At 35.7% G+C, this 24,971-nt stretch overlaps 1 protein-coding gene across 1 annotated transcript; it reads right to left on the minus strand.

The window, feature by feature from the left end:
• Positions 1-13,937: 13,937 nt before the first annotated feature.
• On the minus strand, positions 13,938-15,360 carry LOC145671854 (uncharacterized). The gene is made up of 3 exons (XM_081741083.1): positions 15,135-15,360; positions 14,618-14,771; positions 13,938-14,289 (listed from the first exon to the last, which is right to left on the minus strand). Exons 1-3 carry the CDS (start codon positions 15,343-15,345, stop codon positions 13,953-13,955), a joined length of 702 nt encoding a protein of 233 aa, XP_081597209.1. The 5' UTR covers positions 15,346-15,360; the 3' UTR covers positions 13,938-13,952.
• Between the last annotated feature and the right edge of the window lie 9,611 nt (positions 15,361-24,971).

The raw sequence follows: 24,971 nt of genomic DNA on the forward strand, positions 1-24,971 counted from the left end.
ATTTACCAAAGTCTACTTTCTTCTTGTTAGATTAGTGATTCTTGTTTAGGATAGATAATCCAAAGTCAGATATGGTTATGTATGTTTACACTTTCGTTTCTTTCTTTCAAAATGTATTCCTATCTATTCCCATTTATTACTAATAATTTTTTTCTTGCATTTATTAATAACTATCTGAAAAAGCCATTATTGGCATGGCGGCTGTATTTGGAAGTCAACGCCTGTAATAGTATCACCGTTGATTTCAGCGAGTGCGAAAACTATGGATTTGACATTAATATCGGTCATTTTGGGTTATTTTTACATGTGTGGGTATCGCCTCCGGTATCCCGAATCGCAACTAAATGGGGTGAATTTGGAAGTTAATACAATCGGAGTTTCACCATTGATCGCCGAGACCGCCAAAACTATGAATTTGACACTAATATCGGTCATTTTCTACTACTTTTACATGTCCCTGTAAATGTCTCCTGAAACCCCCTGGTTCGATTTTTTTAAAAAAGAATGCTTCATCTTGATCTGGGGCCTTGACCAAGGTACCCGAGATCAAAATTTGGTAACTCTCAGTCCTCTCGTCTGGTCTCCAGGCAGCACACAAATACATATAGGGATGCGCTCGAGACGAGTCGAGACAGGATTTTCCTGACAAAATTCGAGTCGAGACACGGCTCTACCAATAGCGAAATATACATTTTTCGAGTCAAGACATCACTTTTACAGCACATTTTCGAGACCAGACAGCCACAAATCTTGTCTCGTGCGCATCCCTAGATACATACAAACAGACAGATACATAAACAAACTTTTTATTTTATTTATATTAGATTAGGTGTATTTCAAACAGTGTTTCTTTCAGAAGTTTTTGTAGGGGGGCACTGCCCGCCCGGAGCTGTAAGAGTACCCCCGGAAGAGACCAAAATAATACGTGTATAATATAATAATAAATAGAATAATATCAACAGTTTCCCCCGGAATACGAAATGTGCCCCCCGGGAACATAGTTTCGGAAAGAAACACTGATTTCAAATACAACAGATAGAACCAACGGTACCGACTTTCCAAAATGTATGTTGGTGCATATCAATGGCGGGGTGTGTTATATGTTTTCAGGGGAGTCGCGAATATATATATATATATATATATATATATATATATATATATATATATATATATATATATATTGATTTCTTTTCAGTTAAAATCTTTTATGAACGCTGTCATAAAGGGTTGTGCTGTGATAAAGTAAAATATACCGGTAATATAAGTTGGGGCTGTCCTAGCTCAGTCGGTAACACGGCTGACTTAAACGAAAAGAAACAGGTTTAAACCCGTGATCAAGTTTAATTACTGTAATGCATATTCCTAACATATACAATCGTGATATTTAGTGTATATTTTCAACAACTTACATGATGCACAATGAGTGCAAGAAGCAGTGATATTATCAATACGTTACTAAAAGAAAATACTACATTCATACAAATTAAAATTAAAAAATCATCATAAAAGAAAATACTTTTAATGTTATTGCAGAACGAAATTGCAAGGATTTTGTTGTGGACATAAAGTATAAAGTGGCTAATTTAGTGTATTCCTTGGTCGCCTTTGCACAAACAAACTTGAAACAAACAATTATGCTTTAGAGGTTAGAAATTTTAACTTCCATCTCGATGTTTTAATTGTTTATTTTTTGATAGTGGCAAGTGAGAAATATTTATTTTATTATGTTTCTATGAACCTAGAAACCTTGCCTGCAGCGCGCAGACAAGATTATTTGTGTGATTGCTGGAGGCAGGGAGCACCCACGTAGTCGGCTCGCATGGACAGAACAACACCTAGCATTTCTTACCCAGCACATGGTTGTTTGGCACAGAACGTTGCTACTATACTAGCGAGTTCCTGCTAGTTAAGCCTTTTATTAACAGCCGGAGTCAGCATTGTGTTATATCGTTGTACTGAGTCGCGTGTTAAAATACTCCTAGTATCAGCGTTTTCATTCTTCTATTGACCTTGAAGGACAAAACAAATGCCTTTCGAGGAATACAAGTTTCCTTTAATTCATGAAGTTGATATAGAAATGACCTTCCAACCTATGCTGTGTATAAATGCTGGAAGTCTTTCTAAAACGAGCGAGCCATTTATCAAACGGCTCGACGTCAAAAACTGACTCGTCTCGGAACTCGATTCGAGAAAATTACCTTTGATTCGACTCGAAACTTCGAGTCGTGTTTTAGCTCGACTCGTGTCCATCCCAAGGCATTAGAAAAAATGGCAGCTTATTATTATTCTGCTAAACTAATTATATAATAATAACAATGTTGTTATGTAAAATTAAAAATACAGAATATAGAGAAGCGTAGGATATGCAAACTGATCTGAAAGAACTCCAATATTACATACCATCAACAAACTATTTTCTAGTAGTACAGTAGGCCTGCTCATCAGAACACAGTTTATTCATATTAACCCCTTAGTGTATATCGTTAATTATGTACCCTTGTTTTCAGGGTGTGAATTACCGGGGGGATGAGGGGGATTTGTCCCCCTCAATCACATTTTGTCCCCCCCCAAGATATCAACTGAAGTATCCCCACTGGAGATCCTCGCTTTTCCCCCCAAAACCATGCTTAGTATAACGCCAAATTTCACTGATTTTTGTCATTTCTTGTAAGTTTAATCTGCTAGCCGTATTTCAAAATGAGCGATGTAAACTGTTCAGTATTGGTCATTCTAATTTCCCCACTATTTTCACTGTTGCTTAGTTTAACTATAATATTATGACTACAGTTGTTTCTTGCAACGGTATCCTCATATCGTTCAGTTCGTCGTCGTTCGTGAATATTGAATGTACTAATTGCGCATAACAAAGTAGGATATGGATTTATAAATGCTCTTAGTGGTTGGCCAAGAAGTAAACAAATAGCTTCCTCCATCATACTCGGGCATGTCATATCCATCCTCTACATTTGTATCGATTACCATCTTGTTTTAACTTGTTATATATCATTTTAATTTGCAAGTTTGCATAATATTTGTAATATCCAATAAATAGAACAAGTGGATTTAATAGAACATAAGTGGACTATTATTGCTTGAGCATCACTGCCTTTTACAGTTTACAATGAACTTTTGACACTGTACTCAAAATCTGAGTTCGACCTATATATTGTCTCGTGGCTATATGTTAGTGTATATACTTACGATGCGTCCGCAGTGAGCAGACACGTTAGTGAAAGTGAGTAAGGGCATAAGATTTGTTTTAGCATTTGCTAATACGACTGATTTTCCGTGTCATTCATTGCCTGTCTGTCTGTGTCTGTATAAGCACTTCAACTGGAGCGGGCCGTTTAAAGTTAACCCTTCACTTTCTATCTTTCTTTTCGCTATACAGTTTGCTGTCCACGCCAATAATCTTGTCTGGAAAACTTCAATGTAATATTTATACTTCATTTGATAGCATAGAACATAGTGAATCAACTCATCTGTATCCTAACAGTAAAGTAATTATAAGTGCTGATTTCCTGAGCTCCATCATAGACTTGACTTAGGGATGCGCACGAGACAAGATTTGAGGCTGTCTCGTCTCAAAAATGTGCTGTAAAAGGAATATCTCGACTTGAAAAATGTATATTTCTCTATTGGAAAAGCTGTCTCGACTCGAATTTTGTCAGGAAAATTCTGTCTCGACTCGTCTCGTGCGCAACTCTTCTCAAGTCGTCTCAAGTCTCTAACTTGACTTGATTTTGAGTTCAATTACAATTGTAATAATCTTTTTCTTTTAACACAAGCAAAGCACGAAGTTTCGAACACGGGTCATCTCGGTGGTAGTTCTGTACGGATCCAATGAACTATGGAATAACGTAGTAGAAACTCCCTACTCTGTAAATATATATTGCTAATATTCGTAAGTTTCAAGCTTGTAAAAGAACGTAGCTGTTTTGTGTTTCTATTAAGGTTTACGATATTTCTATCGTATCTTGTCTGAGTTGCAAAACGAAAGATAATACATTTATCGATTTATGGTTAGGGATTGGTTCTTTAAAATATTTAATTACTTCGAGAGGTGATATAAAGATACTATCCCTCGAAAAACATGCATTTTCTTTTGTGACAGATGAGAATACTACTTCAAGTTTGGCTATTGAATTCATATAGTTTGGAAATCTTCGTTTCACACTGTGAAACGATACTCACTTCTTTTAGTTTGGTATTGGTACTTGTAACTCGTCTAATATATGCAACAAGTTGACGCTCTTAGTCATAGATTAGAAACTTGTAGCAATACACGTTGAAACCGTACTTGGCTAACTTCAGCTACTTCTGGTTTGAATATAAATTGGTGGAAAATATTCTAGTGATGCTGAATTCTTGGAGAAACACTTTCCTACGACCCTGAGTTGATTCTAAAAAAGCCGTATCTTGATATCTCCTATTGTTTTGATTCCTGGAAACAAGAATTGAAATAGGAAATAATAGTAAATTTGAAACACTTCCTGTTGATCGTAAAAAAAGCCGTATCCTGGTATCTCCTATTGTTTTGATCTATGGAAAAAAGAATTGAAATAGGAAGTAATAGTCAATTTGAACCACTTCCTGTTCCGGTAGGGTGTTGACAATAATTATGGTATATTGCCTTGAGACGGTAAATCGTTTGGACAATGATGTTCTAGCTATCTGTTACTGCTTTCGTTCTGTGGCGAAGAACGTTCAAACAGAATATGGCTAATTTTAACAAATTCTGCTTTGATAAAAGCTGCCATGGAGAAGGAGGAAGCTATTCTTGAGACGATGAATCGATTGCAAAAAGCTACTTTTTAATATCTTTTAACATTTTTGCTCTACGGAAATCAGTATTGGGACCGAAAGTACTAGTAAATTTGAACAATTACCAGCTTTGGTAGAGTTATATGGATAGTAACTATATGTTTGTTCAGAGGCTGAATTGTTTGCTTCAAACTACTTCTCGCTGTCTGCTGCCATTTTCGTTCTATAGCGATAAACGTTGAAACCGTTATTGAAACCAGTTATAGTAAATTCTAACTACAGCCGAATTTATTGGAGTATTGTAGATAGTCATGATATGTCGTCTTTAGACTCTAAATCATTTGCAGAAACCACTTCTCAATATCCGTTATCATTTTCTTTATATATTGGCAAACGTTCAAAACGGAAATGGCTAATTTGAACCAATTCCGGTTTGAGTAAAAGTTTAACGAAGGAAATAAAATCTATTCTTTGGACACTGAATTAATTGCAAAAGGCCACATCCTGAAGCATTTACTATTTCTATTAGGCGGAAAGTAGAAATTGAAACTGGAAGAAATAGTAAATTTCAATCATTTGTGGTTTCGGTAGAATATATTGGATACTCTTGATATTGGCTCTAGATGGTAACTCGTTTTCAAAAATCAGTTCTCGCTATGTTACCGTTTCATGCTATGACGATAAAAGTTGAAACTGTTGTTGAAACCGGAAGTAATAATAAATTTAAACCCTTTTCAATTTTAATAAAGTATTGTGGATGACCATGATATGTTGCCTCTGCACGCGCAATCGTTTACAAAAGAGTATTTTCCCTGTGTGTTGCCGTTAAATGTTAGAACCGCAATTTGCAAATTTGAACCACTTCTGGCTTGAATATAGAGTTAACGGATAAGATGGAACCTATTCGTTGGATGCAGAATCAATAGCAGAAAACCATTTCTCTATATCACTGTCTTTGCTCTGGTATCTGTCGACAGCAGAGCCCTGCACGGGCCGGGAGCGCCCGGTTCGGCCCGGAATATGCCCTGCCCTGCCCGTTTCAAGTAATATCAAACTGCACCGGACCCTAACCGGGCCAGGCATATTCCGGGACGAACCGGATCGGGCACATTCCGGGCCGAGCACAAATGTTATAGGGCCGAACCGGGCCCGGCCACTACGGATCGGAAACTAATCTTGTCAGCCTTTTTCTTAAATGTCCTCCACTACCCCTGCCTTTGCGTGATGGTACGGTCTTACTGTCAGCCTATGCTAATCGTAATGTGTTTGGGAAGCTGACTCTTTATTCAAGTCTGCAAAGTACTGTAATACTACCAGTACTGTAATACTACCTGTACTGTAATACTGCTAATACTACTACAACTGCTACGACTTCGCGTCAGAGTAGACATATCTGGTGGTACCGAATTTACCTTCTAAGTACAGAATAAAATGGAGATATGCTAGTTATTATGGCCGGTTTGCGTAGAATGTGAGCCGATGCTTGATCTACGAGGAACAACGCTGTCTCAGTAGGAAAAACATTCACATCAGGTGCTAGAGGTAGTCGGATCAATCACTGCTTGTGCTATGTGAGCTTTGTGGTGGACAAACACCGTGTGCTTGGGAGTTTCCGGGGTGGTCCCGCTTCCTCCCACTGTTTTCATTCCACCAATTCATCCCATCATCATCCATACGGCCTGAGTCGTAGTTACCTAAAAGACGTATAATAAAATCAAGTACTTGACCTACTAAGTAGAATTTGGTACGCTACCATAAGACCACGGAGGCCAAAACTGTGAACTGGCGCGCTCATAAGATCAGTACAATTTGTAGTAATGTTCAATTAGCAAGGCAAATACCAAATAGTGTTACATCTTTCTGTTTGTTTATAGTATGATACTACAAATATAACAAAACATAATGATCAAATAAATCACCAAGATGCCAGGGTCGATTAGGTGTTCCTGGAATGGTGGCTCAGTGGTTGAACGTTCATCTCTAATGGATGGGGTCCCTGGTTCGATGCCAGCTCTCGCCAAGTGAACATTGTGGTGGACAAACACCGTGTGTGGGGGGGTTCTCGGCGTTCTCCCGTTTCCTCCCACTTTATTCATTCCACCATTTCATTTATTTCTCATCATCACCGCCTCCTTTAGCCTAGCCGGCATAACTGTGGAACGTAAAACTCAAAGATTTCGTTTTCATTGTTTTGTTTTCGTATTACTAGTAATAGCAGTAGTGGTATTCGCTGTCGCATTAGTATAGTAATGAGTAGTAGCAGTAGTGATAATAGTAATAGTAGTAGCAGTGGCAGCAATAGTGGAATTAACACTAGCATTCGTAATCGTAATAGTAATAGTAGTATCAGCTGTAGTAGTTGTAGTATTAGTATCACATACGGTGTAACAGTTTTACATATCTTCTCTGTTACTTGTAATGTACTAATGAGCGTAGTATAAGACTTTTACGTCCATGAGCTGTATTATTGTATAATAAACATGGCTGGACAGAGCAAGCACAGATAACAAATAGACAAACAGAATAGGGACATAGAAAGAAAACCTTGGGTAACCTTTGACACGATTTTCCTATTCGAATTGTGACGATGTGCAGACTCTTTTTAATTATTTAGCTCGTTTTATTCCACCATAATGTAGAGATCTGCTCACGCTAATTTTGTAGCGGATGTCACAAAGAAATATACTTAAATTACACCATTATTTTCATGGGAAAAGGTGGTTTTAATCTAGGGGAATGACAACATTATTTATAAAAAGTAAGTTTATTAAATAACTAAAATGGTAATATATAACAACATTTGATTTAGTGATTCAACAAAAGTAATGGAATATCTGATAGTTCATTTGATAGATTGATACCTTAACTTATATATATATATATATATATTGATTGACAGGCTAGAGATTGAAATGTTTAAGTTAGAAGAAACGGAGGATGAAATACAAGTATGTGACAACAGTTCGTAATCTTGAAAGTTTTATGGTAGGTACACAATTCATTTTGAAGTACCGCATGACATCTCTAAACTTGAATTTTATGATGCAACAAGAGATTATACTTACCTTATGGTAGTATTCCTGTAACTCTTAGAAACTTTGACGATGATTCTGTCTGGTCACAACCGACGTCTCGAACCTCTGCACCTTTGCACCGGAACAAGTGATCTCAACCGTTTGAGACCTTGAGATTCTTTTATATTATTCTCGAGGGTCACACCCAAGCCTCACATCCGTCAGTACATCCGTTTTATCATCTCCACAAATATGGAAACTTATTGCTCTTTTGCATTTTGATTGGCTCTTAGAGACTTCCGCACCCAAAATACGTGGCGTGACACACATGTACATACGTGTACTGTCACAGCCGGAAGAATTCAATAGCGTGATCTCTAGACTTATCTATAGATTCATATCTATATAACCAATTTCAACATATTAATGCGGTGTCACGTTGCCAAAATCATGATTATGTATCCTGTAGGATGACTATGAGTAACCTTTGACATGTAAACTTCCTACAAAATTGCGCAGCAAAAGCAACATTAGTCACCTTCAGAAGGGTTTACGTATTTCCTTTTTCTGTTGCTAGCCTGTAGCAAGTCAAGAGAGAAAAATGTCTTTTAAAATGCATATGAATCAAAATTATATTTTTCAATTCCTTCAATAAAGAGCAATGTAACCATATTTTTGAACTCAGCGTCACATTCCCACTGCTTCATAATTTTCGACCTCGAAAATCATCAAGAAGCGAGCGGTGAAGCTGGAATACAGATATCCTTACTTTTCGAGTGACCCTCGAAAAAAAAATTATATTGAAAAAAAAAAAAGTTTTCGCAAAGTGAAGAAAGCATAGGTTATGTATACTTATGAGTCTGTTGTCAGCATAGTCGCATTTCATCTTTTCTTAACAATAATACAGAGAACGTTTATAACAAAATGGTGTCTCTGTTCCTTCACATAACACAACTAAAATGGAAATACATTTGATTATGAAGGAGTTACATCAACTAACAAGAATATTTTAGTGATTATGAATGAGTAACATCTACTAACAAAAATATTTTAGCTTGACACATCATATAACATTACTGATGTACTATATCAAAGTAAAGATGAACAACATTTCAATGTGCTAAAATTTGCAAGAAGTCACTTGAATGAAATATTACACTAAGGTTGAAAAGTCAATGACATATTGAACATGCTACATTAAGAGAAAAAGTCAATTTTCTCAATTATCATAAATGCTACGATTGCAAGAATGCAACAGAACAACAACCTACATAATGTTCATTAACAACTAACAGTTCTCAGTTCTAAAGATTCATTATTAAAAAAATCTTGTATAAAAACCTTAACGACAAGTATCCACATTTTATTGGAATTGTAATATATGCAAAAAGGACAGAGAATAAAGTAATGACAGAGAGTGATTTAGACTACTGGACAATAACAGAGAACCGTTCGGTTTATCATTCTAACGGTGATTTTGTAATGTTCAGCACACTATCTTAAATTCAATTCAGTTCCTTTAGTACAGTAGATTCACTAATGGCAAATTCTGAGCTTTAATAAAAGTAAGAATTAATATACGGTTACGTACGTTAAATACTACAATCTAGTGAGATGTGTACCATCTGATACGCAACGAAATAGGGTCCCATTAGAAATTTAACACTACACAAGTAAGTAAGAAATAGTATTGTTATAATTAGTAACAATATAATATACTCAGGAGCACAATAGTTTGCATTATTTCATTACATTATACACATATTTTAATTTCAATATTGTGCTTATGAAGTGATTGAATGAAATAAGAGAACATAAACCATTGATTAAGAGATTGGCACCTAAGATGAATGGAAAAGAAGATATGTCAATACATAATTTGTGGTAATTACATAGCAAGACAGCCGTGTTTCGTTGTTTACAAAGATAAATGAATGATTACAATTTAGTCACCCCAAGTAATTGGTAATGAGTAATTAGTAACGTAAACTATTAGTGGGGTTTAAATAGAGATCTCTACAGTTACATAGCTCGTAGAGATTTGGTTACATAAGGATTCGAGATATCAACAAGGGTTGAATTACTATTATTGACTACCATTGATTTGTTAATTTATTATAATGAATTTCCAATATTTAAGTTCATGTAGATTCAAGGGGTAACTACCGTGAAACTGTTGATATTATGATCTTAAATTTTAATTTATCTCTTTACTATAGGTTATATTATTTTAAGCGTGACAAAACAAACAAATAATAGTTCAATATTGAATTTACTCGTAGCCGTTGCCTTGAGTCTACATGTCATGAATTTAAAATTTATTGGAACCCTGTTTCGTTTTAAGTAATCCTCCAAAATATTGAATAATCCTCTCTTTCCCTTCTCCTCTTTTGTGCGTTTTAAAAGTTTACAGGTGTATTCAAAAGGAGCGAGGAGGGAAAAAGATCCCTTGTTGTTTATTAGTCGGGGACTTCGGAGAATCGAACCAATACTTAGTTAGATTTGGAACCTCCACACCTAGTGGTTCTTGCTTCCGCTAGAGGTTGTGGGCGTTTATCAGGTATACCGAATTTAGCCAATTAGAGAATTTTAATCATTCACATTTTACTAACTTCTCGCTGGCATTAAAGTATATTGCCACAGGCGATTATTCGCAATCTTAGATTAGGTAAAACCGCAGGCATTTCCTGTTTACTGTCTACAATTTGCATAGACAGGAAGCGTGTGCCAATTCAGCTAGGAAAACGTTTACAAAATTTCCAACTGAATAAGAAGTAATGCTATATTCCTTTTTGTTTTTACTGTTGGAACCCACAAGAATCAGGGGCTTAATTGTGAGTGTTATTGAGTGTTCATAATTCACAAATAAAGTGTCGAGTTGGATACTCCTTATTCGAGTTAATGTTCTAAGGATGACACCATACGTCATATAAGGAAAGTAATAGGTATCTCAATTCTTTTTGGTCTATTAATTATTTCCAATAGCGGATGGGTGGATGCCGGATATTTTGTATTATGCAAAGCTTGTGACCACGTAGTCAAACGTTGGTAATTCGCGGATTGACATGCACATCGTAGTTACTCTTATTCTTGAGAGTCGCGAAGTGATCGTAATGTAGGTGTTTGTGTGAGTGTTGTTTAAATAAGAGATGCATATTGAATGCAAGTACAACAATTCTTACTAAAATATAAAAGTGCGTTTAATACTAGGGGGAAGTTAGGGATTTAAATCATTTTGGAAATATTATATTCGGGTCGGCGTGATTTACTTCAGCATCCTACCTATGGATTAAAATGGGAAAAGTGTCAAGTGGTAAGTAGAAACTTAGAAACTATATTCTGACATAGTATAATACTCTAACACTTGAATGTAAAGCCACGTTTTGAATTAAATACACCACTATACACCATTAAAGACAATTACTTCCTGACGTTGTAGTCTGATGTCCGAAGTAGAGTAAGGATTTCCAAATTATTTCCAATTTTACAAATTACAAATTTTACTCTTCTTAGGCATTCTTCCATTTTTCAAGGAACAGAACTCACACTCAGAAGTCAATTAGATCCATGAAAATAGAATAGAACACGATTAATTTATAATTTACCATTTTCAATTAAAAGATTTAAATAACTAATAAATAAATAATAAGGTAATTCTTCATTTAACTAAAAAACTTATATGATACACCATAGTATAAGCAGAATTTCCTAACGCAATGTTGATAAAAATTTATATAGATATAGCAAGTAGTAAAAAAATGAACTTATAGTAAGGAAACAAAATTAAAAGAAAAAAGTATTTGGAGCAAAGAAAAATAAAATTCTTTGCAAAAGTAAATGGTAGTTACAATGATTAGAAAGTCTCACTAATATATGGAGGGAGCGTATCCAATATTGGGCGCACAAGAAATACGCACAGGAAGCTATGCAAGTAGTCACAATGAAAGTAGTGGTATTAGAAGAAGGTATTCAAATAATATTTGTTATAGGAAGTAATACTTGTTTTATACAATAATTGTTATAGGAAGAGTAATGAGGGCAATTGTTATGTAACATGTACATTCTTCAATTGAACGTAACGAATTTAAGTAAGTGGGGATCGATGGTAATTTAGACGGGGAATCGAAAAGTGAATAGCTTATGTATACTCATTAGTATTACTATTTAACTTAGATGACAGTACAAATCATATGTATTTTATCACTGTTATTATTATTATTATTAGTATTAGCATTATTAGTATTGCATGAAAACTTATGGGTAAGGTTGCTGCTATTCAACTTGACCTAATTCCAATAGTAGAACTAAGAGTGTGTGCTGATAACAGTTGAGTAAGGAAGTAGATAACTTACTTCCGGAATGCAGAAACTATGCAAGAGAACATTATTACATAATAGCAGATAATACTGTTATGAAGTAAGATCGTTGAGAAAAGAAACAATAATTGATTTAACAAATATGAAGTATATAACAATATTTTATTTAATAAATATGAAATACATAACAAAACATATACTTGATTGGAGAGAGACCTTTAAAAAGGGTACAGAACGTTGCAGGATCAGGCCGGAAATAGACCGGGAAAAAAGTAAAGGGAAAAGAAGTCGTCCTAGCTTCGTAACAGAGTACTATACCTACATTCATGCCAATGAAAAAAAATAAAGAGGGGGTACACAGGTATTTCGGGGCTACCTATAGTGCTTACGCAAACGGTGAATTGTGAATCGTCATCCATCTGCAATATTTGTAATACAATAATGTATGTAACTATAATACTTTATATAGAATATACTATAATGTTGCATTGCAATAATACAAACAAAACAAGACGTAATTACTTACGACCAATGGCAATTAATAGAGACTTTTATCTGTAAAAGGAAGCAAAACATGATTATACAAAATTAAGATTGTTGTCGCTCGTGTTCTTTTCTTGTCTTTGTTTTTGTTTTCAAATGACAACTACGTTCTCAGTGCTTCATTATATAATGTTCTAGAGTAAAATAATACTAATAGAATTATGGAATTGATTACTAATAGAATACTAATAATGAATTGCATCTGCTTATAAAGGTAGTAGGCTACTACTTGAATAAGATAGGTAGTCAGTGTATGTGAAATTTATAACCTATATTTGCACATATCATAAAAATGAGAGTTCGTAATATAACTAAGGAACAACTTATACTAAGCTAACGAAAACTAATAAGGGTACATACAATGCCATGCAATAATATTATATACATAATATTCTATTCCTTTATTGAATTTATACTGACTTCATTTACTTTTGAAGAACATTAGAACACTTAAAGCGAATAAGTACGCAAAAAAATCTTATTTCCTGTCGCATAAAATAGAAAAGAGAGAGAACAACTTAGCTAATCTCGCATAGTTGAGATAGAAACATATGGTATAATAAGGAAGTGCGTTTCTAATTTACAAGCAATTAATATTTACCGTTGTAACAGATAACATTAACATATTAATTCCAATATATAGTTGTATACTCTAACAACGGGTGTCTACAAATAACACATTGTCGAGTTGAGTCTGCACAGTAGGTGCACAGGCTAAATGATTACAATGATTTACGTATAGAAAATGTATATTGACATATACATACATTTATTTACAGCAAGCCTACTATATACATAGTGAAGACTATACTGTTGCCACTTGAATTAATCAAAATTGAATTAAACATTCGCATTGCACTAGTTTTTGTGCACGGATGTCTTTTGAATAGTACTCTCGAATCATACATTCCAGATTCTGTTATAGATTGGTGGCGGGGAGTAATATCCCGTAATCGAAGGCAACTTAACCTAACTTATGAACTTATTCATGCTTCTTCATATATTCTAAATGAATATAATATATGTTTTGTGTTGTTTTGTTTTCGTGTGCATTGTTTTTCGGTGCAACGACATTGCGCAAATTTTTCTAAAGATTAGATCGTTGATAATCTAAGTAATTTATGTCTTATTAACGAGGAGCAGAAAGTGCTGAAATTGCGCAAATTTCCGCCGCGACGTTGCCAACAACAGGATTTAAGGAATTGTGTGAAATTTTGCATCGAAATGAAATGTATAAAGCTATTCCTTTATGAGATATATTTTATTGCATTCTAATATTTACAAAGCAACATACTTATTTACAGAAAATTTCATTTTACAGTTTGAATGCTTGAAATTTAAATCCTACAGCTTTTAAAAATGTCATACGTGCCTTCTCATAGTTTCTCTGCGAATTCCTGAACTCAGCATACTTCCTCATGACAAACTCGCTCCTTTTGACTTCTGCTGGTCTTTGGGCCTTTGAAATTCCTTTTAATATGGACGTTATTTTCATGGCAGTTTCCGTTTGGATCTCTAACAAAGCAGAAATCACCGTATGAATATCAGGAGCAGGGAAGTAAAATTGACTATTATAATGTCTGTGAAAAGCTTCTGGTCCATTTGTCGTCCGACGCATCGTGGATGGTATAGACGCCCACATGACAGGTGGATACTTAAAATTAATAAAATAAAAAGATCCTTAGTTCATGCACACAATTATTGACAATTTATATAAAACACTAAAACATTTATAACACTAGATTCAAGAAATATTTATAGTCTTGGTCCGTAATTTGTTTACAACTATCAAAACCTGCATTTTAATCTACGTCTTACATGAAGACAGAAGAAAATTTCACTATAATTAAGTTGCATTGAGAGAAAATACCATATCAGCACAACCATTAATGTTGTGTTCAAACTAGGACAACAGTTTTTGCAGTATTAAGAGTTATTGAAGCATGTGCTACTATAGATGAAATTCAAAAGGAAGCTACTTACTTGCAACCGTCTTCTATGTAGTTTTCTAGGACGTAATCGGAAAATTTATGCCCTGTATCATCCGGCGTCATTGATATTAGTTGAGTAAAGGCATCTGATACTTCTGTTGGATGTAAATATGGCAACCCAAAAAATGCCTTTATCCATGAACCTGTAAGAAAAGCAATAATAATAATAATAATAATAATAATAATAATAATAATAATAATAATAATAATAATAATAATAATAATAATAATAATAATAATAATAATTTGTTAGAATAAGCAAGCATTGGGAAAGTAGTGAAATTGATGGATCTTACTGTTGGCTTTATAATTTCTTCATTTCGTACATTATTAGAACAGCAGTTTATTTGCTTTTAAGAATGGTGACTGAATTAAGATTCTTCAGTCAAACAGAATAAGATTCTATTTTCAACTGTATTCTGTATTAATATATAACAAAACAAAGTCCACATGGTATTATTAAATTAATAATAAAGAATAATAGACCATAATAATATCAATAATACCTAGTTCAGATTTTGGATCCATATATGCTTGTCGCAGATCATTGTCGGCTTGAATCCTCCGCCACCATGTTTGTCCCAAATGGAATCTGCAGCCACGAATGTCACAATTTGGAAACACATTCTTGATGGCTTCGTGAGCAGCTGTTTCAAAATCAACGTAAATGATTTTCAAGTCGAATCTACTGTCTAAGTTTCTTATCATCTTCCACATGGCCACATACGTATTCTTGTCTTTCTTCGGCAAAAATGCAAAACATAGAGGTAGATAATATCCATTTTTATATGCATGTATTGTATATAACTGTGTGAAATGCTTAGGAGCATAAGTGAAAGTTCCATCTGCAAATACTTCTAACCCGCTGAACTCACACAGAAAACTGAAAAGAAAATAAGATTAGTGTCAGAAAAGAAAATAGTAAACAAGACTGTAGTGTCATATCGTTAGGTGAAATGCTATGTTACGATATATTTTGTGAGAATCAAAAAAAAAAAAGCTATTTTACTATAATTTGGAAATAAGACGGAAAAAGGAACTTTTCTGTTCAAGCAACTACTTCCTATTCTACTTCTTGATGCTGTAAATGAAACTCATTTCAAAGTTAATGGTTATAAATGAAATTATACTTACTCGATATTTTTCTTACACGTGAAAAGAATTATATTAGCTTCATCATCAACAAAGATGAATCTTTCTCCGTCAATTGCTATATCATCCTGCTTCTGAACCATTTGCTGTATAGCCTCTACGGTGTTTCTGGGTAGACGAGGAGTCACCTTTCTTCGATTTTTATAAATAACGTCTCGGCATCTTTTAATTTCTTTATGATCAAGTGTGTCATGATGTTCCAATTTTGAACTTCTAGAAATATTTATATATATTGTTTATTTTATATATGTTTGTTTTCCTTACAGTATTTCAAAACTATTTGCTTTCAATAACTATATTCTTACAGTTTTAATCTTACAGTTAGATATGATACGGAAAATGAATGACTGGGACACATTCCCCAGTCACCCTCTCTAACGACGCCATTGCACACATATAATATAGATGACTGAAAATGCTATTGTTATCCATTACTTTGTATTTTTTTTTTGTTAAAACGACTTGCATTTTGGTGACTGTTTTTATTAGTCGATATACTTATGGTAATGATGGCAACGTTGCACAAGATTTTTTTCGCAATTTCCAATTTTGTTGCCTGCTCATTAAGGCTTTATCTGTGTCAACAGATAAGCGTGGGAAAATTTGCGCAATGTCGGTGCACCCTTGTTTTTCAGATTATGGAGGTTATCTGGTGGATCGAATTCCTTCTAAAGATATGTCCTGCGTGAATTTTATTTACAAAATTCAAATTTGTCGAATACTTGAAAGCGAGGGGAGGGGGTACCAATACGCACTTGAGATTTGGGCATTATTAGGAATTTCTACATTTTAAGTTCTACCTACATTATTATTCTGTCTCTCTTTATTAGGGCGTCTTCTAGAATGTCGTCCTTCTATTATGCGGCTGACCTCTATTATTATAATAACCTCTTTTACCACGACCCTTATTATTATAGTATCATTGTTCTCCACGATTTATCAATACACTCTGTCGATTAATTTTAACTTTGGTTGACTACATTCCACATTATGGAGCTCCAAGGGAGCATCAGAGAGGGCACGTAAACCTGCTTGAACCTTAGCAGATTCATACAATTTAAGTAGTCTCTTAACTTCATTTACACATGACCTGGCTCACGAGTAAAGATAATTTCCAAAGCACGGGGGTCCAAACCTTTTCATATATGTCGTTTCCACTCATATTAAAATATAGTTTAAAACATACTCTTAGAACTGCATACTTAATTCGAAAACGTTCATTCCGTCTTGCCAATAAGGCAATGGTTTACTAAGCTCAGATGAGGTTGCGTGGGCAAAAGCCTATCTGGACCTACAAAGTACAAAGGCGTATCCTGTTTTTAATTATTATTCTCTCCTTGTATTAAAATATCCTTTTTTTTTATTATATTCTCATCAATGCGATTTTCAATCCTTCTAACGGAAGTTTTACCTTTAGCAAATAAAAATATCTTTTGTTTTTCTAACCACTTCTCTTTTTTCTTTCTCTTGGTGTTTTTCTTTTTGTTTGTCTGTCTGTCTGTCTGGCCATCGGTCTGTCTGTCAACACCAGGAATATAATACCTACGCAAGGAATCAAGTTGGTTCCTTAGTTGTATATATATATATATACTTATTATTCTCTTTTCTCTCCTTTTTTTTAGCAGGGTTTCCGACCATATATGGATTTTAAAACCATTTTGTACTTCTCTAAACTACTCTTTTCTCTATTTATTCCTTCTATACATATAAGTATTTGATTGGGTACCCATTTACTTACTTAATTATTTATTTAAGTATTAATATAACATTTCTTTCAGAAAGCCTGCATCAACATTGAATTTCACGTTAGAAGTTTCTACGCCTATCGCGATAACATTTTTTTTAACTATGAAATGATTGAACAATTCGATCAGGTTGAAACTAGAGAACTTGAACAATATAACTTCGTTCGTTCAACATTAACTTTCTTAATGATGCACGTTGCATACATTTAGGAAATAACCCCGGCTTAGTTACCAAATTTGTAATGAGGTCTAAATCATTTTCCTTTTACGTATGGGCTTTCCTACACTTATCATTTTTTTTTTGGCTTTTGTTTTTACTGCTGACTAATTAAGGTCTTTGGAGCTAGTTTTCTTATACGACTAAGATTCTTTTTCACGAGTTTCCCATACAGGGTTCGACATGGTGTCTCGACTTCGATACCTAATACAGCCTTTCTACCAAACACCAATTCAAAAGGAGAATAAGGATGGTGTTCGTGTCTCGCAGTATTATAAGCGTAACAAGCAGTTCTAACAAATAGAGGCCAACCTTCTGGAGAAGTAGACACATATTTCTTCAATTAGTTTGCCAAATTATGATCATATTTCTCGACTATGGTCTGCTATTCATCAAGGAATCTTGTAACAGATTCTTTAGGGCTTCCTTTAAATTTCGGCAATTTCAATACCGGGACACTGGCTACTCGATCTTCTGTTTCTTCCCGTGCACTTGATTCATCAGGATCTTGTCTATTTTCTATTTGGGGTCCTTTCGGAGGGAATAAATTAACATTCTCGTCCAAGGGTAATGAATCCTCTGAGGGAGTCTTCACTTCGTGATTATCTAAAATTTCTTGCCTAATATTATTATATAACAAAAGTGCAAGTGCGTTATTGGCAGTGGGGGAATATTTCACTTGAGGAGGGTGAGAAGCAATTTGCGGATATTTAAGAAAATTTAGATTTTCAATACAAGGTTCTTCATTTATAAACTCTTTAAATTCTTCGCCTGAGTCATATGAGAAAGGACTCGGTGTTAGTACGTCACGTGCAGTCTTTTCCTGGTAGAGCTCTTTCTTTGCCAATTGTTAGTTTCGTCTTCTGAATCATATTTACTTGATTCAGGTGGTGAACTTTCTGGGAGTTTACTTTTCAAGGGTTCGCCCACATGAGGTGGTATGTCAAATGGAAAATAGTCCCTGACCGCTTTCGGAGCAATTATATGCTGCTGTTCTTCTTTCTTTAAAGGTGTTGACGCCAACTTGGGATCGAACTCAAAATCACTCGTCATATTGCCAGGAGATTCTTCAGAGGAACTAACTGCACCTTCATTAGAAGGGTTAGTCAGTTGTTCTGGCTTAAGGAAAATTGTGCGTTTCGCGACCACTGGTTTATATTGTGTACTATCCAATGGAGTCAAGGATGGCATTTTATTACAAGTTTCTTCAAACTTAGCTAAATTTTCCTTATAGCGCTGCGTTTGTGTTATCGGTTGCCTATCCACAGGATCCGGTAAACTATACTGATGTGGATGGTTTATACGCGGTTCAAGTAAAGTAGGCGAACTGGCTACTGGGAAACTGGCTTGCTGCACGGGCAGATCTGTTGCTTCTTTTGCCAACGGACATACTTCGGAGCGCAAAGCCTGCGTAAGCGCGGCGTTCTCAGCAAGAATTTTTCTGCAATATTTGCAACTTGCTTCCCCCGATTTTGCAATATACCATTCATGAATTTTTGGTGGGGATTTCTTAGGTTTGAAAAAGGGGAACCAATGGAAAGACATTTCGAATTACTTATAAATTTTTGTTTTCACTATTCGAAAGAAAAAAAATAATGGGGGAGGTATTGCACTATAAGCAATATAATCAGATCACTAATTGCCATTATAATCCACAATAACACAATTGCAGTAATGCGACAACTTACATAATTCACTTAAATTAACATGCACTATGAACATAATATCGAAACATAACATAAGACATAGAATAGAAAAGGAAAGATGTCATAGCAGCACCACAAAATTTTTCGTCCCGAAAAATGAAAAAGAAAGAAGAAAGGCTTTGGACGAGCCCCCATTTGTGACGATGTGCAGACTCTTTTTAATTATTTAGCTCGTTTTATTCCACCATAATGTAGAGATCTGCTCACGCTAATTTTGTAGCGGATGTCACAAAGAAATATACTTAAATTACACCATTATTTTCATGGGAAAAGGTGGTTTTAATCTAGGGGAATGACAACATTATTTATAAAAAGTAAGTTTATTAAATAACTAAAATGGTAATATATAACAACATTTGATTTAGTGATTCAACAAAAGTAATGGAATATCTGATAGTTCATTTGATAGATTGATACCTTAACTTATATATATATATATATATTGATTGACAGGCTAGAGATTGAAATGTTTAAGTTAGAAGAAACGGAGGATGAAATACAAGTATGTGACAACAGTTCGTAATCTTGAAAGTTTTATGGTAGGTACACAATTCATTTTGAAGTACCGCATGACATCTCTAAACTTGAATTTTATGATGCAACAAGAGATTATACTTACCTTATGGTAGTATTCCTGTAACTCTTAGAAACTTTGACGATGATTCTGTCTGGTCACAACCGACGTCTCGAACCTCTGCACCTTTGCACCGGAACAAGTGATCTCAACCGTTTGAGACCTTGAGATTCTTTTATATTATTCTCGAGGGTCACACCCAAGCCTCACATCCGTCAGTACATCCGTTTTATCATCTCCACAAATATGGAAACTTATTGCTCTTTTGCATTTTGATTGGCTCTTAGAGACTGCCGCACCCAAAATACGTGGCGTGACACACATGTACATACGTGTACTGTCACAGCCGGAAGAATTCAATAGCGTGATCTCTAGACTTATCTATAGATTCATATCTATATAACCAATTTCAACATATTAATGCGGTGTCACGTTGCCAAAATCATGATTATGTATCCTGTAGGATGACTATGAGTAACCTTTGACATGTAAACTTCCTAAAAAAAATTGCGCAGCAAAAGCAACATTAGTCACCTTCAGAAGGGTTTACGTATTTCCTTTTTCTGTTGCTAGCCTGTAGCAAGTCAAGAAAGAAAAATGTCTTTTAAAATGCATATGAATCAAAATTATATTTTTCAATTCCTTCAATAAAGAGCAATGTAACCATATTTTTGAACTCAGCGTCACAGAATGGACAAATAGACATTGCAATATTATGACGATACATTTCCCATTTCCCATTGCATATTGAAGGATTGACTTGACTTATCAACTTGGTTGTTTCCAGGCCGGTTACGCCCGGTCCGTTTAGAGCCCGGCTCGTTCGTGCTCGGCCAGTGTAGTGTCCGGCCCGTTTGTGCCCGGCTCAAGATTCGGGCCGGGCCGGATCGGGTCGAGCCGAGCACTGAATACAGATCCATCCAGGCCGGGCGAGGCCGGTCTTTGGGCCTGGGTTTGCAGGGCTCTGGAACTTTTCCTACTTTTATGCACAGCATAGTTTGGAAGTTTAAAACGTGCCCTTGGTCCCATAAATATTATTAACACTAACATATGAATGATACTCTTGTGTATAATTCAAAAAGTTAGCCGTGAAATTTAATCCAGATTGGAAGTAGTTGTGGAAAGGCCTCTTGCTATAACAAATTTGTGGATGTTCAGATAAAACCAACATAATCTTTCTATTTCACAACGGGTGAGTAATGCATAGGTCATTTCTACTGTATATCAACTTCACGGAGCAAAGCGACTTGTGACTTCATGAAAAACCATTTGTTGGTTCTTCAAGGTCAATAACAAGAAAATAGCTAATACTAAGAGTACACTCGACCCATTACTTCGATAGAAGAGGCAAATTCAACAGACTATTTACGTATAAAAGAGTAACGCTTTCCAGGCACTTAGTAGAAGGCTTAACTGGGTGGAAGCAACATAGCAACGTTCTATGCGAAAGAACGCTGTTTGTTCTATCTGTTGTGTGTATGAAGCACGAGTTTGCTTGTGTGTCAGTCTGTGTGCGTCCTGGGGATCAGATGAGTTGACATAAAGTTACTAAATTTTGATCACGGATAATTTTGTCCAGGCCCCAGACTAGGACGAAGCGTTTTTTTTTTTCAAAATTCGAACCAGGGTTCTCAGGGGAGGGTGCATTTACCAGGACATGTAATGATATTAGAAAATGACCGATTTTGTGTCAAATCCATGTTTTCACGGTCGCTGAAATCAATGGTGACACTTCTATTAGCAATAACTCAAAATCGGCTACCATTGTTTGCAGGCCGAGGTCACCGGTGGGTGGGGGTACCGAAACACGTAAAAATAATTCAAAATGACCTATATTCGTGTCAAATCCCTAGTTTTCACGGTCGCTGAGATGAATGGTGATTCTTTCAAAGGCGTCAGCCTCTAAATACAGCTGGAGCTGTGGTGGCTCAGTGGTAGAGCGTTCACCTCTGGTGCTTGGGTCCAGGGTTCGATCCCAGCCCCCTCGAAGTGAAGTTTTTGGTGGAGAAACAGCGTGTGTCATAGCTCATCGACTCACTGACAATGACTGATTTAACACGTTTGATAACAGCGAGTGTAATAGATGATTTATACGCAGTTGATATAGCGTGTATACCTGTAGATAAGTGGGTAGCGTGTGTAACAGTTGTTGTAAAAATTCTGTGTTCGAGTCGCACCCTAGACTGAATTACATTTTCTTTCAAGGAATTAAACACTATAAATGATGTTCGCGTTCGGTGCTGAAAGAGATTTATCCTATGAAATAAGAAAAACCAAGACAGGTCCAGGGGCAGGGGGAAAGACGCAGACTGTGTTAAAATTTAATTTATTCCCATGTCTTTTGCTCTTTCCTTTCCCTCTTTCCTTTTTTCCCATTTTGTTTAGCTTTGTATACTTTTTCGGTCTGTGCATGATGAGTATTATTATTTTCGTTTTCCTTGCATAAATTTCTCCTTCTTAGAAGTTAACGTGAATGAAATTTCTGCAGATTTACCTCGTGGTTGTTTTTCTAAGTGATGCACTCAGATAGCAATACTGTTCCCTCCAAATGGAGGAATATGCAAGGCTACTGTACCATACGCGCACAACCCCTATGGGACTATCGTAGTGAGTAGCGCAGTTTGAGCAATACGCACGGATAAACCACGCCTACTTTTATATTTATTAAAATCTCATATTAGGACTACTCCGCAGTACAAACTTTTAACAAATGCGCCTTTTAAAATTCTTTACTTCTTCTTCTTCTTCTTCTTCTTATTATTATTATTATTATTATTATTATTATTATTATAGCAATAGCTATATGAAGCAATTATCTCGGCCAATTTGGTCGGGCCGCGGTGGCTCAGTGGTAGAGCGTTCATTTCTGGTGCTTGGCGTCCCGGGTTCCATCCCAGCCCCCGCCAAGTGAACTTTGTTGTGGACAAACACCGTGTGCGTGGGTTTTCTCGGTGTCCTCCCGTTTCCTCCCACTTTCTTCATTCCACCATTTCATTCATTACATCATCATCATCATCATTAATCGCGGGACGTAAAACTCAAAGCTTTCATTTCGGCCAACTTGGTTAATACACACCATTCATCAACGCGTAGTTGTAGAAATCAGTCTTTTACAACAGTTCTTAACTCAATCGCTAGAGCGCTGACTCATAGATTCAAGGGTTGTGAGTTCGAAACTAGTCCGAGTCAAAAGATTTTTTTCTGATTTAATCTTTTAGATGGAAATGTTTCTCTATTCACTTTTATCTTGTAATTCTGGATAGAGATGTTTGGATGTGAAAAAAAGATACTAGAATATAAGAAAAGAAAGATAAATTACGTGATATCGTTTGCTATTTTTAACTATATTTTCACCTATCTAGGACGTTTCTGAAAGTTCAGACTTCTATATCTCCTTTCCGCTCTCTTACGTGTCCTTTAACTACGTAATTCCTACACTTATTTCATAAATCACATATACATATATTGCAGATGTATCTCTTTCTCTTCTCTCTACATCATGTCTGGAGATAAATGTTTTGACAACACGTTACAGACACGATTTAAAAAAAATACGATTTACGATATCAGTGATACATGTTGTGGTGTTTAACTTAACATATAAAACAATAAATAGAAAAGCTGAGAATACGAATATTTACAGAGATGACAGTACACTGATGCTTCAAATTTCTGTCTTTACTCCCTATACCTATGTTAATTCCCTAGTCAAAATAAAAACTCTTAAAAATTAATCACAAAATCTTATACAACTATCCCTTCCTCGGTGTACCGCGCGGTCACATACCCGTCACGGCGATGTAACGGTACTTTTGGTGACGAGAATAAAAATACGCATACGTCAGAAGTCCCTAAACAATATGGAAAATTGCAACGAAACTTCGTATTGGGACTATTTGCAAAACAATAAATGAATCGACTTTTAATTTTTGCGGAAAAACAGTGTTGGGGCCTAGGCCCCATCCGAAAAAAGAATTAATAATACCGAAATAGCGAAGGAAGGAGTGGACCGAAGGAAATGATTTTGTGTAGATATTATACAGGGTGGTCGTGCATCAATGACGGAAAATTCGGGAGATGAATCTACAGGTAAAAACAAGCAAAAATATCATATGAACATTGGGTAAATGCGGCTTCGTTTGGACACTAGTGGCGTCTGAAATGTCACCTTCCGATGCGGCAATTTGCAATATCACAAGAACGGAAAGAAATACGAATGTCGGGTCAAAAGATATCAAAGGAAATCTCATCCGAAGAATCCAATTATGCATAAGTGATGGCGAAACAGTGGCGGCGCTAGAAGGGTGCACAAAGAAAGTGAATGTAACATGGAGAAAAGTGAACAATTTACACTGAAAAATTGTAGAAGGGGATGTTACTTGCAACATGCAGCAACAAATGTTAATGAATAAAGGCAACAATGGCTACGCCGTAGGGACACTATGGGAGGCGGAATGTAGAAATACAGTATCTTTGTAACGGAAAGAAATAGGAATGTCGGGTCAAAAGTTGGCAAAGGAAATCCCATCCAAAGAATTCCGTTATGCATAAGTTATGGCGAAACAGTGGCGGCGCCAGGGGGCACAAACGAAGTGAATGCAACGCGGAGAAAACTGAACAATTTACACTGACAGACTGTAGGAGGGGATATTAAGTGGAACATGCAGCAAGAAATGTTAATGAACAAAGGCAACAATAGTACGCTGTAGGGACACTATGGGAGGCGGAATGTAGGAATGCAGTATCAGTATAACGGAGAGAAATAGGAATGTCGGGTAACAAGATTTCAAAGGAATACCCATCCGAAGAATCCAATTATGCATAAGTGATGGTAAAGCAGTAGCGGTTCAAGGAGCACAAAGAAAGTGAATGAAACGCTGAGAAAAGTTCTACCACAGATGTTCTCGGATGAGGCATTCATATGGGGTGGCATCACAAATGTCCGCAAT

The sequence above is a fragment of the Thermobia domestica genome, chromosome 15 (genome assembly GCF_964235325.1).
Source record: "Thermobia domestica chromosome 15, izTheDome1.hap1.1, whole genome shotgun sequence".
Classification (NCBI taxonomy): Eukaryota; Metazoa; Arthropoda; class Insecta; order Zygentoma; family Lepismatidae; genus Thermobia; species Thermobia domestica.

Bases quoted from the DNA above. Each gene is read 5' to 3' on its own strand.
- LOC145671854 (XM_081741083.1), bottom strand. From the start codon at position 15,345: ATGTGGAAGATGATAAGAAACTTAGACAGTAGATTCGACTTGAAAATC. The intron at 14,772-15,134 runs GTATTATTGATA...CTTTTCTTACAG, and splicing joins GGATCCAAAATCTGAACTAG to GTTCATGGATAAAGGCATTT. The intron at 14,290-14,617 runs AGTAGCTTCCTT...TAATTTTAAGTA, and splicing joins ATAGAAGACGGTTGCAAGTA to TCCACCTGTCATGTGGGCGT.